This window comes from Prunus persica, chromosome G5, assembly GCF_000346465.2.
Source record: "Prunus persica cultivar Lovell chromosome G5, Prunus_persica_NCBIv2, whole genome shotgun sequence".
In the NCBI taxonomy this organism is placed as follows: Eukaryota; Viridiplantae; Streptophyta; class Magnoliopsida; order Rosales; family Rosaceae; genus Prunus; species Prunus persica.
In genome coordinates, this window is record NC_034013.1 from 7,756,023 (window position 1) to 7,774,570 (window position 18,548).

The 18,548-nt window shown below is 36.9% G+C and overlaps 2 protein-coding genes across 5 annotated transcripts; one reads left to right on the forward strand and one right to left on the reverse strand.

Annotated features, from left to right (window-relative positions):
* LOC18777841 (cullin-1) lies at positions 4,158–7,188 on the reverse strand. 3 transcript variants are annotated; one of them, XM_020564376.1, is made up of 3 exons: positions 7,121–7,182; positions 6,855–7,033; positions 4,158–6,466 (listed from the first exon to the last, which is right to left on the reverse strand). In XM_020564376.1, exons 2-3 carry the CDS (start codon positions 6,862–6,864, stop codon positions 4,365–4,367), a joined length of 2,112 nt encoding a protein of 703 aa, XP_020419965.1. In that variant the 5' UTR covers positions 6,865–7,033; positions 7,121–7,182; the 3' UTR covers positions 4,158–4,364. The 3 variants fall into 3 exon arrangements, with proteins under 3 accessions (XP_020419965.1, XP_007208919.2, XP_020419966.1); XM_007208857.2 differs by having other exon boundaries at positions 6,855–7,188; XM_020564377.1 differs by having other exon boundaries at positions 4,158–6,677; positions 6,855–7,187.
* LOC18775795 (palmitoyl-protein thioesterase 1) lies at positions 10,108–16,331 on the forward strand. Of its 2 annotated transcripts, XM_007210454.2 has the most exons (12): positions 10,108–10,546; positions 11,427–11,511; positions 11,874–11,925; positions 12,017–12,037; positions 12,127–12,180; positions 13,360–13,410; positions 13,936–13,998; positions 14,635–14,700; positions 14,817–14,855; positions 15,216–15,338; positions 15,464–15,556; positions 15,763–16,331. In XM_007210454.2, exons 1-12 carry the CDS (start codon positions 10,450–10,452, stop codon positions 16,099–16,101), a joined length of 1,083 nt encoding a protein of 360 aa, XP_007210516.1. In that variant the 5' UTR covers positions 10,108–10,449; the 3' UTR covers positions 16,102–16,331. The 2 variants fall into 2 exon arrangements, with proteins under 2 accessions (XP_007210516.1, XP_020419836.1); XM_020564247.1 differs by lacking the exon at positions 13,360–13,410 and having other exon boundaries at positions 10,127–10,546.

Consider the following 18,548-nt stretch of genomic DNA (forward strand, 5'->3'; position numbering starts at 1 on the left):
ATGGAAAAGGAGGCATTGACCCCCAAGTCTTCTCATCAGGATCATACTTCTCAAAGCTTAGTTTCGGAAATGGATGCATGCACGATAGAGATGAAATACAGTAAATCTTTTCATAGGCAGAAAACACAAATCCATTTGGCTTAAATGATTTGGACTGAGGAATGGTTGAACGATGCAACAACCTTGTCCCCACGTCAAATATATGTCCACACGGTGACTTAGTGGAGGAGGCATCTAATCCTTTAATCTGATTCTCCGGTAGGAATATGAATGAGTTGAAGTGGCTGAAGAATCTTGCAGTCTGAATGAAACACCCATCAGAAAACGTGGCAAGAGGTTTAAGTATTGGGGTTTTGACACCTTCTCTGCCCACATCCTCTCCTTTGAATTTAACTTCATAAATTGCATTTTTGCATTTTCCCTCAAAAAAAGAGCCCAGTAGAAACACTGATCTATCTTCCCCCTTACATATAGAACAAGAACAAGTCATTGATGCATGCTCCCCCTCCATGGGCATGCTGGACAGAGAAGAGAGACATATAGGACAAATCATTGATGCATGCCCCGACTCCATGGGCATGCAGTAAAGAGTAAAGAGAAGAGAGACATGATGCATTCTCCCCCTCCATGGGCATGATGGACAGAGAAGAGAGACACATAGAAAACTTGAGCAAAATTCACCGAGAAACTAAACAAACAGAAAATTGATTGAAAATTTTAAAAGGAAAAAAGAAAAGAAACAACAATGCGAATCAAGAACATCAATATTTACAGAAAAAAAAAATATTTTAAGAAGATGATATCCACTAAGCCATGCATGTGCTGACCTCGGATAAGGATTAACGGCCTCATGCACAGTGGAATTTGGAATCGTCGTCGTTTTGGGTTTACTAGGGTTGGCTGTACTGGCGAGTAGTAAGCGAAGGTCCTCGACCAGTTGGGTTAGAGACTTCTCCATCTCCTCGAGCTTATCTTGACGATGGCCCTCCTTCATTGATTTCGTCAAATCGACCAGTTGGGTTACAGATTTCTCCATATCCAATATCTTGTGGCGTGATAGTGAAACCATCGTCAAGGCATGGTCATCCTGAACATCATGACTCCAGGGCAGCTCAGCGGCGGTGGTAGGTCCAGATATATTCCCATCCCCCATGATAGACAATGAGTGATTGGCTCGGGAGCCACAGTTGATGTATTCAATCAGGGTTTATAGGATTTTGAAAGACTTTATAAATAAATAAAAATGAGATTCTAATTTATTAATTTTTTTGGACGAAGATTCTGATATTTTAATTGATACTCGGATAGATTTTTACAAATAAGCCCCATTTTAAGCCCATTTTAGCATAACATAATATACAAAAAAAAAATTATAGAACTTATTTGGAGAGAAAAATGCAAAACATAGTACTTGTCATTTTTGTCATGGCAAAAAGTCACTTTTGGTCCCTATAATTTTCCATTTTAACCACTTTAGTTCCTGTAGTTTCAATTTGATCAATGTTGTCCATGTACTTTCAATTTCGAGCAATTTAAGGACAAAAGTGAGTTTCTGCCAAATGTATGTAACTTAGGTTAGTTGGTCACGTGCCCCTCACGTGGAGGGGCAATTTTGTCCAATTGTGCGCAGCTTAAGGTCTGCCAAGCTACCCTCTCTCCATTCCAAATTAGACTTGATTTTGGGGATTTTCTGGGTTAGGGTTCTTCAAAAATTTTGATTGAGGGCAAGGAGAGGGTGAGAAATTCCATTAACGAGTTCGACTCTCGTCATCGGCTCTATACTCAAATTCACTCTTATGTATTTGTTAGCACCTACTTTGTCTGCTTCAGCTGCCACTCTTCCTTCGATCTTCACCAATTGCCCGGCTAGCCACATGTTCGAATCAGTCTTCACAACTATTTGGTTCGTTGCTGGGCCTGTTGGACTTCGTTGTCAAATGGGTTGATTAAACTGAGGAAGAAGGTTGAGGGTGTGATTTGGTCCCCTTTGGCTTTGTGGATGTTTTCAGTTTTTGATTTTTGTGTTTGTGTGCCATTGATGTTTCCTTTGGTGTTGGCTGGTGTTTGTTCGTGCTTTTGGGCTTGGTTGGTTATTGAATGAAACCAAAACAAAAACTGAGGAAGAAAATGGATATGAATTTTGAAGAAGGGTTTGTGGTGTTGGCGAGGTTGACAGGTGCTTAGAGTGTTGGGGAAGTGAAATCCATGAAAGGAGAGGGGGGTAGTTGGATCAACAACATAGAGGAGAAATTGGTGGAGGAGACTGAGATTGCAGAGCAATAAGTCGACTTACAACTGATTTGGTTCTTGTTGTTTTATGTCTTGCTATCATTTTTTATCATAACTTTGAACACTCCGAAGAGTGGGAGGGGTTTTGGAGCAACAATAAGAAGAAAATCATATGAATTGAACCAATTCTAAACCTAGGAATAAAAAATTTTGACCGACCCAACCCAGAAAATCCCCAAAGTCTAATTTGGAATGGAGGGAGGGTAGCTAGGCAAACCTTAAGCTGCACATGATTGGACAAAGTTGCCCTAATAGAAGTTACATACATTTGACTAAAACTCACTTTTGTTCTTAAATTGTTCAAAATTGAAAGTAAGGGACAAAATTGATCAAATTGAAACTACATTGACTAAAGTGGTTAAAGTGGCAAACTATAGGGACCAAAGTGACTTTTTTGCCTTTTTCATTGGTACTTTGAAAATTTTCACACACTAATAACCAATTAGAAAGTGACAAGTGTCTAGTTTTGGATTTTTCTCTTCAAACATACTCCATAAGGGTTTTTGTATATTATGTCATATTAGAATGAGCCTATTTATAGAAAGCCCTATTTTGAATTCTAATACTAAGGCCATCTCTAGTCATAGGTCATATGCCAAATATATCTCTAAAATAATGCAAAACTCATCTCCAGCTATGGGCTAAAAAAATTTGGCTAAATTTGGAAGGCCACATTTGGCCCTTCAGAGCAGTTCCAGCGGCCCCGGGCAGGGGTTGGTTTAGGCCCAAAACGGGCTTCCAGTGAACAAATGCTGCCAGGGCTGTTGGTGGGCTCCTTAAGCCTAGGCTGGCCCTCAGGAAAAACCAGCCCTTGCTCTAGCCTGGGTTTGCTAACATTAGTAACAAAAAAAAAACATAATTGTTTTTTTAAAATACTAAAAAGTTCAAAAAAAATTTTAAATAAATACTTAGTCATATTTTTCACTTCTTACACCAAAATTCTATACAAATTACTCTCCTCATATCTCATGTGAATAGTGGTTGTCATGGCAATGGGTGGAAACACCACAAGCTTTTTGCAAGGGCTGCCACTATTCACATGAATAGTAATAGCCCTTGCCTCCCCTTTCCCTCTGCCATGACAAATGGGTGGAAGTGCTCTTAGTCTTCTAACTAGGCCGAATGTAACCCAGCTTTGGCATAGGCCTTTGTGGGCCCAGAGCATATGCTTTTCAAGAGGAGAAAGTATCACGCGTAGACAAGAGCACGAAACATCTCGTGCAACTACAGATCCAACAGCCAATATTAAAGGCCCGTTGACATCATCGATGACGTCAGCTAGTCGTTAGAGTTTTATTTTTATTTTTAATAACCTTTTTAAATGTTTTTTTAATTTTTTTTGATTTAAAAATATATATATAATTGGTTTCTGATCGTTGGAGGTCAGAACCATTGATTGAAAATTTATTATTTATTTATTTATTTAAAACCTTTTAAATGTTTTAAATTCATTTTGTTTTTAAAATATATATAAATTAAAAAATATTGTCTCTAAATCGTAGTTTAATTAAATTAAACAATACATAGTTGTGGAATATATGAGTATTATACCATAGTTTTTCTCAAAATAATAAAATATGAATGTCCCTAAAATATAGCCATGCATGGCTGGAGATGGAAAAATTTAACCATGTGCTATTCTTTAAAAAATTAATATTTTGGACGACTAATTTTTAGTCATGGACTACATTTAACCCTATGACTGGAGATGACCTAAGTATCCTATCTCACGTTGAAATATGATATCTTATTGGTCTAATGGAGAATTTTGAATTTTGGGCGCAGGCAGATGCTTTGGCAAACTTAGGACATGATCTTTAACAACCATTTGTTTAGGGGATATTCTTGGTTTTTTTTTTTCCTTTTTGTGTCGTAAAACCACAAGTATTATTTGAGACCATTTCTCTGTAAATTACAAATTCTTTAAGTATAGCAAACGACGCAGAAGCTGTGCCTACATCTTGATGCCTATAGATGACAAGTTTAACATCACTCTCTAAAACAAATTATAATTCATGTACTTCTACTGGTTCCAGCACATAGCAAGAAGTTATATGAAGAGTCCAACACTTGAATCATGCAAGATACTTGAACATGTTATGATTTTCCTTGTCCCTCTCCAGGTAGTCACGGACGATGAGATCTTCAATCTGCTTCTTAATTGCTCTCATGTCAGGCTTGAATTTATGTCTTAACTGCTCAACACACTCCATAACTAATTGCTGATGACCCAAAACCTTCCGACTCTTCATAATCCGCACGATTGCAGCATCAATAGCATATCGCCTGAATCTGTCAACATCTTGGATCACCTCCTTCCTTTCATCCACTGGTGGGAGAGGAATCTTAATTCTTCTCATTCTGTCAGTGAATTTGGAATTGAACTCAAAGTTGTCATTTGGCGAGATAGTCTTTGCATTAGGCTCCTTAATAAAGATCTTGTACTTGGCACATGAAAGCGAATGAAGGATTCGAACAGCTGCGTCATGGGTAAGGTTTAACTTACCTAGTATTTCTGAATAGCTCAATTTATCAGCGGTATTGAAAAGTAGCAGGATAGCAGCCTGATAGGTTGAAACAACCAATTCGATTTCTTTTGGCTCAAACCTGCCAATAATGTTGCAAGTGCCCAATGAGTAAATCCATTTAATTTTTCTGCATTTCGTCTTCGTTTCATAGAATCCCTTGAAGACTTCAACACATTTCACCATCTCTGCAGGAAGGCTAAGATCACATGATTTATAACTTGGCCAGAAACCAGTTGTAAGAACGGTGACGGTCAAATCCATCCCAGGATTTACATTTGGGTTACTGTGAAGATACTCCTCAAAGCCGGTCTGATTGTCCCGAGCCAATGTCAAATCTGTGACCATTCCCTCCATCTTTGAGGTGAACTGTCCACCAAATTGCTGTTTCATCTTTGTTAGAATACTTGTTTCATGTTCCTTGTTGGCACTTTGATCAAAAAGTAGCCGGTGAGAGAGTTTTTTCCTGTAGAATTCTGCAAAAAGGTCTTTGTCACTTATATAAGCAAGCAAGTTAACAACCTTTTCAAGCATTCCTTCTATGGCCTCATCGCTCAACTTCTGGCTCCCACCCTTTTTGAGGATATCATCACAGAATGCAGCGAGTAATTGAGCACTTGAATTCCCGGAAACAGATTTATTGCAAAATCCATCAAAGGCCTCTCTCAGAGCCTTGTGAAAGATATGGTTTTTTATTAAGAAATCTTCGAAATGTGCCATATACTTATCATGAAGCTCGATCATTTTTGTGACAAGGACCTGTTCCAGCATGCCAGAAGCTCTATCAGAAGCCTGGTTGTTTGCTGCATATTCAGCCTGTTGGACTAGGGTTTTAACTTCAGCGCTAACTTTCTGTTTAAATACATTAGCAAGAGGTTCAAACAACTCCTGTTGCACTTTTTCCACCAGCTTTTGCTCACTGCTTGAATGCATGTAATGAGAAACTCTAGCCCTCTCCCTTCTCAAGCATTCCTCAGCCTTCACCAAGTGATCAAAACAAAAATCCTCCAAAAGCCAACTTGATGCTTTACGAGTATAGTATTCACCAGCATGTCTCAGCATGTGTTTCTCAAAGTCCTCCTCATAAGTATTCATTTGTCCCATTCCAATTCCAACAAATACATCTATCACATTCTTCACTAGTGCCCTGTCAATCTGCTCTCCAGCACGTTCTTTATCAACAAGACCAATTATGGTAACTCTGGCATTAACATTTATCTCTCGATAAACCAAGTCACGGAAGCATGTAAGTCCAACGTCATTGAGGCTAAGAAGTGATCTCCTAGGAATGAAGAAGCGATCAAGAAAATTAAAACAGTTTGACAACCACCTAATCATAACCCTATAATTTGCCCATCTTCTCACAAGCTCCCGCAGCATAAATTCGTCGTGTTTCTCTATTACAGAGGGCAACACCGTTGTGGTTACATATTCCTCCAATGCCTCTTTATATTTATCATATAGCTGTTGAGAATAATTATGAGGAGGCTTTTGGGTACACATATTGTAGATAGTTGTGTAAACGTTCATATATTCTACCGAGCTGAACTGAGGCTCCGGTAATCCTTCTAAAATCCTCTTTATTTTTGTGAGCATACTCTGGATATAGTCCCATCCTTGATCAAACTCGATAAGTTCGCGACAAATTCCAGCTATAATGAAAGGATATGCAACAACATGTCACGGAATCTGCTATGGTTTCTTGACAATATATCAAAGTGAGTGAAAATCAAAAGACCAAATGTTTTTTAATGTCTCCCCATCTTGTATCTCTCTTGAAATTTTGACATGATACAAGTTCCAAATAAGAATTCCTCCTCCCCAAAACGCTCATAGTTTGACAGGAAATAGAAATTAAACGTTCTGCAACAGGACATAGAAATGAAAAGTTCTGCAACTTGAAATTTTGCATCAGATTTTTCCTAGTACAACATTTTGCATGCTTGTTCTGAACTGGATAAATTTGATCAAACAAAAATGAAAGAGAAATCTATCATAATTACAAATTAGTCAATTGGAAATTCATGGAAAGAAGTATACCTGAGATCATCGCTATGAGGGAGGAGCTGACGGCTTAGGAAGAAAACCCAGGAAGTGAAAAATCGAATGGCTGCGTGGAGAGGCCGAGAAGCTTCGTGAACCCTCTTCTTCAATGGGCTCTCCTCTGCCACTCCAATTGTCACCAACAGCTCTCTCTCTCTCTCTGTGTATCTACGCAGCTGGAACAAGTGCTCTAAATAAAAACCCAAAAGCAAAAGCAAAAAAAGCAAGAACGAGGACTAGAGAAATGGAAATTTCTGTTATACTTCTGCACAAAATTGAAGTTTGCTCAGGCCATTCTCTACGAATTTGTCCAACCTGACCTGACAAAGTCAACAACGATAAAAGCAAGTCCAAAGCTTCAAAGCAAAGCAAAGCAAAGCAAACCTGCACTAACAAGATTGGGCCTATACCTTCTTTACGGGGTTAGGCAATTACACAGACTTTCAAAGGGCTTCTTTGGACACCCAAGAGGTATCTTTGGATACCCCTTCTGCTATACTTCAAAATTCCCATAATTTTACTAGACACCCAATCTCATTTCAGATATCCCAAAGGTAACACTAGAAATAAAATACTAATAATCATATTTTGGTTCTTAAACTTGGAAATAAAGAGAGAAGGTGGGCAACCACCCTAATTTATCATCTTCTTCCTCTTTGCTGCCTCGTTTGGTGGCTCACCCTTATATTTTTCTAATGTAACACAATTTGCATTTTGCACACGTTGTAACATTGGATGAAAATTAGAGCTGCAATGCCCCAAAAAAAAAAACCCTCATGCAAGCTACCTAAAAGCAACAAAGAAAGCTAATAAATCATATTTCTAAATTATGGAATCATCCATAGATCTATTTTAATTACTTAAGAAATAGAGTTCTCATAAATACATGATATTTAAACTATAGAACTTATAATATAAAATAAAGAAGATGAAAACACCATTTTATGAGATAGAGATGCTACAAGTAGAAAAGTGTCACCATAGACAGGTCAAAAACACTCAAGAGTCAAAATGTTCTTTCAAAGATGAAGCTTAAAATGATAGAAGGGTCAACTGGCCCTCCTAGGTCTTAGCTGGCTTCGCCAGTGGACATGTCACAACACCACGTCTTATTGAAAATATAAGGTTACAATGTCCGAGAGATCATACACAATAACGTTATACTCTTGTTGAGACCCAAAAAATTCATAGTTGAATCCGAATAAATTATCAGTCTAAAACGACACTCTATTAAGAAAAGGCATAAAACGGAGTACATGAAAACTTGCCACATGCGAATTGCAGTTCACGTGCCACGCTAAATAAATAATTCATCATGCTAGAATATACCGGCTCTACAAGCCCATGCCAAAATTAAACATTGCAACCCTTCCCAAGGGCGATAAAATTAAAACATGCCGAGCAACATGCCATGTCAAGCACGAAATCGTTATTTCACACTCAACCACACTATAAGCCTAAGTGGGCCCAAGCCACTCAAATGCCTGGGACTTGCTTGAGTGAGTTGTGGTATGGATGGTAATAAATCAACATGAGGCCCATTGATGGGCCGAGAAATGGAAAGTCTCGGGTTGCTTGGGAGCCTCGGAACTCGAGCCCATTTTATATGCCCAAACATGTTGGTGAGCACAAGAGAGAAAAAATAGCCCAATAGCCTGATCAAAATAGCCTATTGACTCAACCAAAAAGCCCAATGTTTAATAAAAATAGCTCACTTACCACCTTATCCCATACAATTGCCATAATGAGCCACAAAAACTCCAGCCCCTTGCTAAAAAAATAGAAGCCACGAAGAGAAGGTCTAAAGGTTCACTGAACAGAGCTGCTGGGAGGTTCCAGAACATGGGGGGAGCAAGTTTCAAAGCCAAAACATTCAAGGAACTAAGGGGTATTAGCGTGTAAGATGCCAGGAAGAGAAGCACCCTTCAAACCAGCATATATATCCCAACTCCATTCCCCATCAGACTTGGCCATGAAAAAAAAGAAAGGAAAGCAATAAAGGAAATGGCTGGGAATGAAAGTCTCCCATTGAGACAGATGCCGGAAAAGGGGGCCTTGAGCTTCAAAAAACTCTGATCCGGTGCAAATAGGCAGAGGGAATTTCATCAAGATGGGAAAAGTCAAGGAAGGAGATGAGAAAGGAGGGGAAAAGCTTGGCCAAAATGGGTAGAAGTCATTAGGGTTTTTTGGGAAGTGATGGTTTCCAGCGGTTATAAAATGAGGTCTCTTCCACCCAACAAAACTCAACTCAGATTCAGAGAGCAAGCTTCCTCTCTTACCAGCGAAATCCAGCAATCTTGTGCACTATTCACCCTTCTTTTACATTTTCCTCTTCTGGCAGACAGAACATCTGTCAAGCTGCCGGAAGAACATTATTCCTTATTTCTCCCATTCTTAGTCAAATCTCTTACAAGATTCTCCTTTCTTACCTTAACACTGCCACTTCCCCCCAAGAAAGCCTAAACTTCCCTTCAGTGCTAAACTCATGTTGATTTTGCTTCCATGCCACATGCCTCTCATGCCAAGCTCAAAAGTTTATCTGTAAGCATTAAGAAATCACATGTAAGTTGTTGTTGTTTTAGTTGGTGAAGGTAACCAAAATACTTTCTAAGGCTCTGCTGCCCCTTTCGAAGCATTTTTGGGGCTTAATTTTCGAGCTCAGACAAAAGTGACAATTTTATGAGTCTGCCCTTTACGGCAATACTAGCCTATTTACAGCTGCCGAAAGAAAAGTCCCCTACAGCTCTCAATATACGTAAGGCGTATCAGGGTTAAAGAACAAGTTGTTTGAAACAAAAAACTGAAACAGAATTCATTAATTTAAACAAAAGCATAATTATTCAAATGTCACAAAATCAGAGTACATAAAACAAATTAAGAGTCTCACGGAAAACAAAATAGATTTCATTGTTGTCACCACTATTGTATCCTTTCACCTCCTCAAGATCACCTGCATCAAAACTGGATTCCAGACCAAGCTAAAATCGCAATAGGATAATCACAATAGTATGTGTACCTTTTGAAATAAAAAATGCAGAATTGTTCATTATGTGGGGGACAAAAGGGCTCTTTATTATATTATAAGGTAAGATTTTCCATTATTTAAAAGGCAAAGAAAAAAAAAATAGCCAATGACCAAAAGAAAAAAGAACTAACACAAGATGCTGACATGGCAAAGATCATACAGCAACAAGCAAAAACCTCACCACATAGGAGTCAAGCTCCGACCTTTATGTAATGACACTGTCAGTCTGACTGATACTATTCTGGGTGACTTTTTTTTTTCTTTTTTCTTTATTTTTATTTTTTTATTTTTTTGTTGGGTTTTTGGCAAATCAATCACCAATTGGCGACTTCAAGAAGCAAAGCAGAAGATATCATCAATAAATTCGGGCAAAGAAACAGCCAGTAGAAGATCCAATAGTAGCGGTGGCTCCTCTCACTCGTGTGCCTCCGTGTTATTTGCTTCTTCTCCACCACTCACACACCAACAACCAACCATTACTATTACTATAAACACATTTATTTCTTTATATTTTGTTCTTCCCATCTTTGTAAAAGGAAATTTTGACGGACAACAACCCACAAGATCATGGACTTCACTTCCCCTTCCATTGACTTCATCTTCATCTTGGCCTTCATCATATCCATCCCAAGTTCACTTTCCGTACCATTTATCGTGCTTCATGGTAATTTCCTGCTCTCTATTTCATTGTTGCCAGCTTTTTTCTTTTTCTTTCTATTTAAAGGATGTGTATTTGTTTGATGAATCTGTTTTTGCATCTGGGTTATTGATAATTTTTCTGGGTTTTGGTTGTTATTATTTTCTGGATATGATGATTATCCAAGTGTTGACTAATTGGTTGTTGAAATATGCTTTATTTAGAAAAGATTTTAAGAACTAATGAGAACTTGATTATTATCATGTTATTAAAGATGTTCGTGTAGACGCTACTATCCAAAATGTCAGCATGTCCATGCATGGATTTAATCTTAGTGTGGAAGAAAATTCCTGAAGCGAGTGATCTCCAGTGAATTTTATTTTCTGCAACTCGAATTTTATGTGCTTTTATAGAAACAGAAATCTAGCATATCCGTAATTGTCTTAACTAGTTATCACAGATCAAAGAATTAAGACCCTGTATATCAACTTACCTTTTCCACTTAAGAGTATAATGACATAAGTTTGTCCTATGTTGTATCCTCTCTGCAGCAGCGGTAAAGGAACATACTTGAGAAAAGAGAGCAAACGTATGTTGCTTTCTGTGTCTTTACTGTTTTTGACTTAGCAGTAGAGTGAACCAAATAGGTCGTCATTTTTTAAAATCATCACCAAGAAAAAAACTGAAATTAAGAAGGTTGATACTGTGGCAATATGATTTCAGTTCTGAAAGTGTTACCAATTGAATTATGAACTCCATCCCTTATAATTACTGCATGATATTGTAGTACTTCTTTTGGCCTCCTTTTATATGTTTGGCTTGTATTTCATCCTGTTCTCTTATCATTATTTATCATTCTACTCGTATGCTCTTTCTCTACTCCAGTCCTAATGCTTCGTTGTGGCAGGCATTGGAGATCAGTGCTCTAATCGAGGAGTTAAACAGTTTACAGAGGAACTGAGGAACTTTGCTGCTACTGAAGGATATTGCATGTATGGTGCAGTTTTTTTTTTTTTCACCCAAATCTGTTTGTTTTTGGCCACTCATATATGTAATCCTGCTAGAGATAATTGCTAACAGTTCATTCATGACATTGCTGTTAACAACTCTTATATTGTTTCCTGATTCAAATTCTGATTATAAGTTTTGTGTTGACATATGTTGTTGCCCCCTTGAGTTTTATAGAACAAGATGATAAAATATGGCTTCATTGTTTTTAAAGATTCTTGGTAGCATGCCAACTGAGAAGTCCACCCTTATAGTTGTTTACACGTCTTTTTTTTTAATAATGTTTTAGGAGCATCTTTGTGTTTTTCCATGTGTAACGAGATTGCTTGCCTTTGCCTTCCTGCAGAGAAGTTGGCGATGGAACATGGGATTCCTGGTTTCTGCCTCTTGAGGAACAGGTTAAAACTAAAAACTGGAAAAACAAGACTTGTCATCTTAGACATAATTTTTATGTTCACTTGTAATTTGACTTTTTGTACGTGTTTGCAGACCAGAATTGTTTGTGACAAGGTGATAATGCTCTCTTCGTTAGTATATATTGCTGGTCTGGCTTTTGAAGTTTTTGTTACCTTTGACTCTGTTCCCCACTACCACTACAGGTAAAAGAAATGGAAGAACTGAGACAAGGTTACAACATTGTTGGTCTCTCCCAGGTATTATCATGATTGGATCTTTCCATTTGGCACCTATATCTGTAATACAGTATGCTCCAAGTTGTTTATTGATTTACATTGGGGCACATTCACAATCCTTTAAATTCAATCCTTCTACTTAAAATGTGTTTACTTATGTGTCGGAATAACTGGCGGGACTTTCTGAGTAGAAGTAATTTCATATGTAGAAGTAAGCTATTTTTTAGTTTCCATCTCAACTAATGATGTCGCTCATGTTTCTTTTAACAGATGAAGTGAGCTTATCATGTTCAAATTTTACATCTAGTTGTTATCTTCATAGTGTGTGTGTGTGTGTGTGTGTGTGTGTGTGTGTGTGTGTGAATGATGTATTTTCCTTAGTGCATGCCCTAATACCTAATAAAAATGGCCTCGCAGATTTGTGAAGGCCTCTCTTGAGTCATGCAGCCTCACGCGTTCTCAGAAAAAAGTGATCATTTGATTTATGTCCCATGAAAGGGTTTTTCAAGTTTGTCATACTTATGTAGCATACAAGATAATGGAACTGATGCCTAATATTCATGGCCACATACTCATGAATAAAATGGTGATTCCGGAAATCAAGTCCCCAGAACCAGAATAGATTCTTGAATTCCTTCCTCATCGGTTACTCTTAGTAATATATGTCATTAAGTCTTTTCTTGCCTCATCCGCCTAATTTTCTTCCCTGTTCCATTGCTTATTTGTGATTGTTTACCAATGGTTCTCTTAGCACGTTGACGTTGAATCAAATAACTCCTTATAGGTGCTATTAATCACCATCCTCACCCAACTGATTCTTGATTTGCAGAACTATATATTCTGTAGTATTTTTCATTCTTCTGGGCGCTTGGCATATTGTCACTTTATGAATTTTCATTTATTTAGCTGAGCGAACAGAAACAAATATCTTTCAAGCCTTTGAATTGTGGCTTTGGTTAGGCGGGATGATCTGTTGTTACTTTCTTTTCTTTTCTTTTTCCGGTTTTTGAATTTTCTCTTGTTGCTGGTTTTCATGTTAGACTGTTTTCTCAATCCCCAATGCTTATGAGTGAATTAGTTTATTATAGCTTACAAACATAAATATATTGCGTGTATACATACGAGTTTTGAATGATGTTCAAATAATTGCAATCAATTGATTCTTTCTCGTACCTTTTCTTTCTTTTCTAAATTTAACAGGGTAATTTGATTGGCCGAGGTGTTGTAGAATTTTGCATCGATGGACCTCCTGTAAGATTCAGTTTAGTAAACTCTGATATTTCCAAGTTTTTTCATCCGTCTTTCAACCAACTACATGAGTAGTTATTATAATTAATTAAACTTCACTTATCATACACATATGGAGCTAAGCTGTCTATAACATGTTTGAAATGTATGACAAATGGTGGTTTAAGTTCTTTATGATTTTCTTATACCGTTGTAGCTCAAAAAGCATTTAAAACTACTAGTTTAGTTATGTGTGTTAGCCATGCCAAGTTCATTAGTCGATGCGTTCAGCTATGGAATCGCGTACTACTCTGTACTCCTTATGTTATCCATATAAAATACAGTTCCTTTGGTAGTAAATAAGAGCAAGCACATTTTTGTATGGTCTTAGTCTATAGGCCATGATCCATTAGATTTACAGGTCTTTCTCCGTATCATTGTTTGTTTTTTCTTAATGGCACATTTATTGCGTAAGTGGTTGTTTTATTTCCTCACGTCTGTGGACTTTACCAATATCAAAATTTTTTGCTTTTTCAATTATTGAAACAGGTTAAGAATTTTATCTCTTTGGGAGGACCTCATGCGGGTACTGCTTCGGTGCCTCTTTGTGGTGTAAGTATCATACTATCATCTTGGAATTTTGATCTGTCCTTATACAAATGCTTTTGTCACACTGAGATTGCTTCCGGTTAGGAGAGTACATATAAACCACAATTGGACTGACATGCAGTGTAGAATCCATATTCTTACAAACTACACCATAGTATGGTATATGAGCTTGATGTTGCCTCTTCCCAATAGCCTGGGCCTTTGGGAGAAGCTTGGGGTTGTTAAATGTAGTTTGTAAATTTTAGGTACAATTGACACATATTTGGGGAAATTTATGCTTTAATACAATAGTGGATTAGCACTTTCTAAGTACTTTCTCGCAAATGGGTGCAGCAAGTATCATTTCCAACATCGTTCATTCAATCACAGAAGATAAGAATAGTTTGAAAACATGTTGTATCATAGTCCACTTAAGAGTGGAATTTTCAATGCAAAGATCCCATTGGTCTGGTTTTCCACCTAATTGTCAGAAGGTTACCCTTAAGTAATGTCTCAAATCATAACGATCATAGAGTAGATAACTATCACTTATAAGAAACCTCTAACGCTTAAAGGTTTAGTTAAAAATACTGTGTGACCTCTTTTGAGATATGCTGATATTGCTCAACAGCTTTTGTGTTTGCTTTTGTCCCTCTGCAGTCTGGTATATTTTGCATTATTGCAAACCAGCTACTCAAATCAGAGATCTACTCTGACTATATCCAAGTATGCATCTATTTCTGCCAATTCTTTCTTTTTGTCTCAATCCTGGTGTCAACTTTCAATCTCCTAGGTATATTTCTGATGAGGCCTGACCATTTGAACCGATTCTGGAATTGCAGGCTCACTTGGCTCCCAGCGGTTATCTTAAATTACCAAATGTGAGTGGCTAAAAGTAAAGCACTAGAGACATTTTAATGAGGCTTTTACTGCATAACAATGTTATACGTATATACAAATAACCTTGCAGTTATAACTTATAAGTTCACTGAAATTAATAGCCTGCTTTTGTTTTCCTTTTCAATTTTTGGCTTAAAGTTTAATTTCAAAATGCTGTTTGTGTTTTATGGGATATCTTGGGATAAATTTCATTTCATGAAGTAGTTTTCATGCTCTCAAGTGTCCATTTATACTACAACAAAAGCCACATTGCCACTCGTAATTTTTCACCTAAGATTAAATCTCTGTTTGCTTAACAATAGCTGTAAACCTAAGCATCCAGATCAACAATTTCTTCACAGGCAATGGCTGACTATTTAGAAAAATGTAAGTTTCTTCCAAAGCTCAACAACGAACGACCGGATGGGAAAAACTCCACTCTCAAGGAAAGGTTTAGTAGCTTAGAGAACCTGGTGCTTATCATGGTAAGTTGCAAAATACATATTTCTCAGCGTAACATTTCTTCAATTTCTTTCTAGATTCCTCAGAATTATATAATAGCCAAGTAAGCATACTCATTTTTGTCCATGTTAATTTTGTATTTCTGCAGTTTGAGCATGACACTGTTTTGATACCTAAGGAGACCTCATGGTTTGGTTATTACCAAGATGATACCTTCAAATCAATTTTAAGTCCACGGCAGGTAATTCCATACTGCTAATACTATCATTGTTAAACTGAGTATTTATTTACATATTAATGTTCGCTAAAATCGAGTAGCCTTGCTGATGATTTAGTTACTTATTTCTTTTTGCCACTTAACAGTAAATTCAAGTGGGATGCATTACAAGATTTGCTTTTAGGCATTAAGCACCAACATCATCTTAGCTTTCGCGTATTTTTATGCAGACCAATCTCTATAAGGAGGACTGGATCGGTTTGAGAGCCTTGGATGAAGCTGGAAGGGTCAAGTACATCAGTGTTCCAGGAGGTCATCTCGGAATCTCCACGAGCGACATGATGAAGCATGTGGTACCTTATTTGAACAGTTTAGCATCAACAGAGATTGGAAAAAAGGAAGGTAACGATCCTAGAATGAGTGGAGTTCAACATGGAATGCCTCTTTTGGATGAGAAAGCATCATCTGAACTTGTTCTAGAAGGATCATCATCATACAGATGGCCCTTACCAGTCAAGACATTGTTCAGTGAACTTCTTGGGCTCACAGAAGACGAGTCACTGCCTTAGCCTTGACTAAAGATTAATTATTAGGTGAACTCAAACAATAAACTCAAAAGTTAAGCCATATGTACAGTAATTGAAATTTATTCCTTGCCTGTCACTGAAATAGTTATACTCTCTCCGTAAACAAAATTACTTGCGATTGTTACCACAAAACATATCATTTCATATTCTGAATATATGGTATTTTTGAGAAGACATGGGAGCCATGGTATCTCAAATTTATCTTTGGAACCAAGTCTCACCAGAACTCTGAAAACCTGTTCATGATGTAATTACCGACATGTTGTTTCGTAATTCGGTTTTTTTTTTTTTTCTTTTTAGTTTTTGTGTTTACCATTTTTCTTTCCAAATTTTACTGACCAGATGATGTGACACTGGAAAGGTTAAATTTATTTAAGTTTGAGCTCACTCTGAATTTTATCTATTTCTAACGAATGTTGAGGATATGTACTACTAATTATCATTTGGTGTAAAAATTTGATGAGCGCATTATTTTGCTTATTCGGAGATGGCATTTGTCGCTACGTCCAAATGTTCAGACAGTCTGTGGACAGAGGAGAAAAAGAGGTATTGAATATACTTTTTCACAATTTTTATGTAGGCTCGCTCCCTCTTTTTCCAAGAATTCATGCACTTCCTTTTTACGCTCCCATAATGTCAATTGTTTATGCTGATCAAAAGAAAGTAGCTGAAGTTTTATCCGTTACGGCTAGTAGAAGTTGTTGGTGATACCTAAGACCTTGAAAATGACTAATTTGTTTTCTATTACACTTCATTTGGATGAAGTAATTAAAAATTGTAGAGAATTATTAAATTACGAAAATTAGATATCCGTCATTTAATTTTTTTACAAACTATGTACACATTTGGATGAGTTTTTCTATTTAAATACCGCACCTCTCTTTGTTCACCCCATATTCTAAGTTCATTCCAACTTCTAATTCAAATTTTTACAATTTCTAATAAAACACCACTATCTTCCCATACTAACTAGGGGTGGGCACGGTTCGGTTTGGACCGGTTTTTGCCTCAAATTAGAACCGATCCAATACTATTCATCCGGTTTGGTTCGGTTCGGTTTTAATAAAAAAAATTTCAAAAACTGTCCGGTTCGGTTTGAACCGGTTTCGGTCCGGTTCCGGTTCGGTTCGGTTTTGAACCGGATTATAAAAATTATTTTTTAAAATTACTTTTTAATACAATTCTCAACTGAAATATTATTTTTTTACTTGAAAATTAACAAATTATTCAATTTCATATAAAAAATAAATATTAAAGTGAGAAAATAGAGATATTTTGACATTGAACTTGGATAAATATTATGTTTTTTTTAGTGAAATTAAAAATATAGCATTAAATATAAATATATATATTGAAATTATATATTTTTTTAGTTTCACCGGTTCGGTTCGGCCCGGTTCGGTTTTTGAAGACATGGAACCGGATCCGGAACCGGTCCAAACCGGTCCGGTTCGGTTTTTGACCGGTTTTTGACTTTTTGGTCAACTCGGTTTTTTTCCGGTTTGGTTCGGTGCGGTTTGGTTTGGATTTCCGGTTCGCCGGTTTGAGTGCCCACCCCTAATACTAACCCTAAATACACACCCATAAAAAAAAATTAAAAAATTAAAAATTCAACCTCACACCCCACACCCTACTATCTTGCCCCTCATCACTCTAAGTTCACCTCAACTTCACATTACTTAAAAGAGATAAAAACCCTTATCAAATGTGTAGCAGCATTATTTTATTATTAATTTTTTTTTAAAATGTTATTTTCTTGTTCAACAAAGCAAATCCATGCGGCAATTTCCAGATTATATATCAATCAAAGGCTTAGGCAGGCATTGTTTCTTTGCTTTGCAATCAAGGTCTGCTTTTTTTTTCCTCCAGTTTTATTTCTTTGATTATGATTATTATGATTATTATTTCTAATTTGTTTGTTTGATTATGATTTGCTGTATTTAGGGTTTGTGAAGAGAAGATGAGAGTGTTGGATTGAAAGATGAGTAATTTGGCAATAGGGTGTACAGATGGAGTGTGTGTATAGATATACTAGGGTTAAGTATTAAGTTGGATGACATTTTTTTGTCTTTTTGCACAATAATGAAGAGCTTAATAATTGAAGTATTGGGGTGAACAAAGAAAAGTGTGGGGTAATAGAAAAAACTCTATTTGGAATATACTGATTTGTAATAGAATAAATTGCAAACCAAATTGTGATACTGCAATGGTGACCATTTTCCATATGCACAGAAACTTTTCTTGATAAGCGTTTTGTGGCCACACCTGTTGTTTTGTTCATACAATTGGCCAACTCCCACCTATGGCAAAGAAGTAATTCAATGTGTATGACAGCTTTGTTTAGGCAGCTAAAATGAAATGGGGATCAAAATCTTTGCACCATCTTACTCTCACAAGAGAATAGAGTGATTCTTAGTCAGCATTTTGAA

Coding starts and splice junctions, on each gene's coding strand:
- LOC18775795 (XM_007210454.2), top strand. CDS start 10,450: ATGGACTTCACTTCCCCTTCCATTGACTTCATCTTCATCTTGGCCTTC. Junction 14,701..14,816: donor TCTACTCTGACTATATCCAA/GTATGCATCTAT, acceptor CTGGAATTGCAG/GCTCACTTGGCTCCCAGCGG. Junction 14,856..15,215: donor GTTATCTTAAATTACCAAAT/GTGAGTGGCTAA, acceptor ATTTCTTCACAG/GCAATGGCTGACTATTTAGA.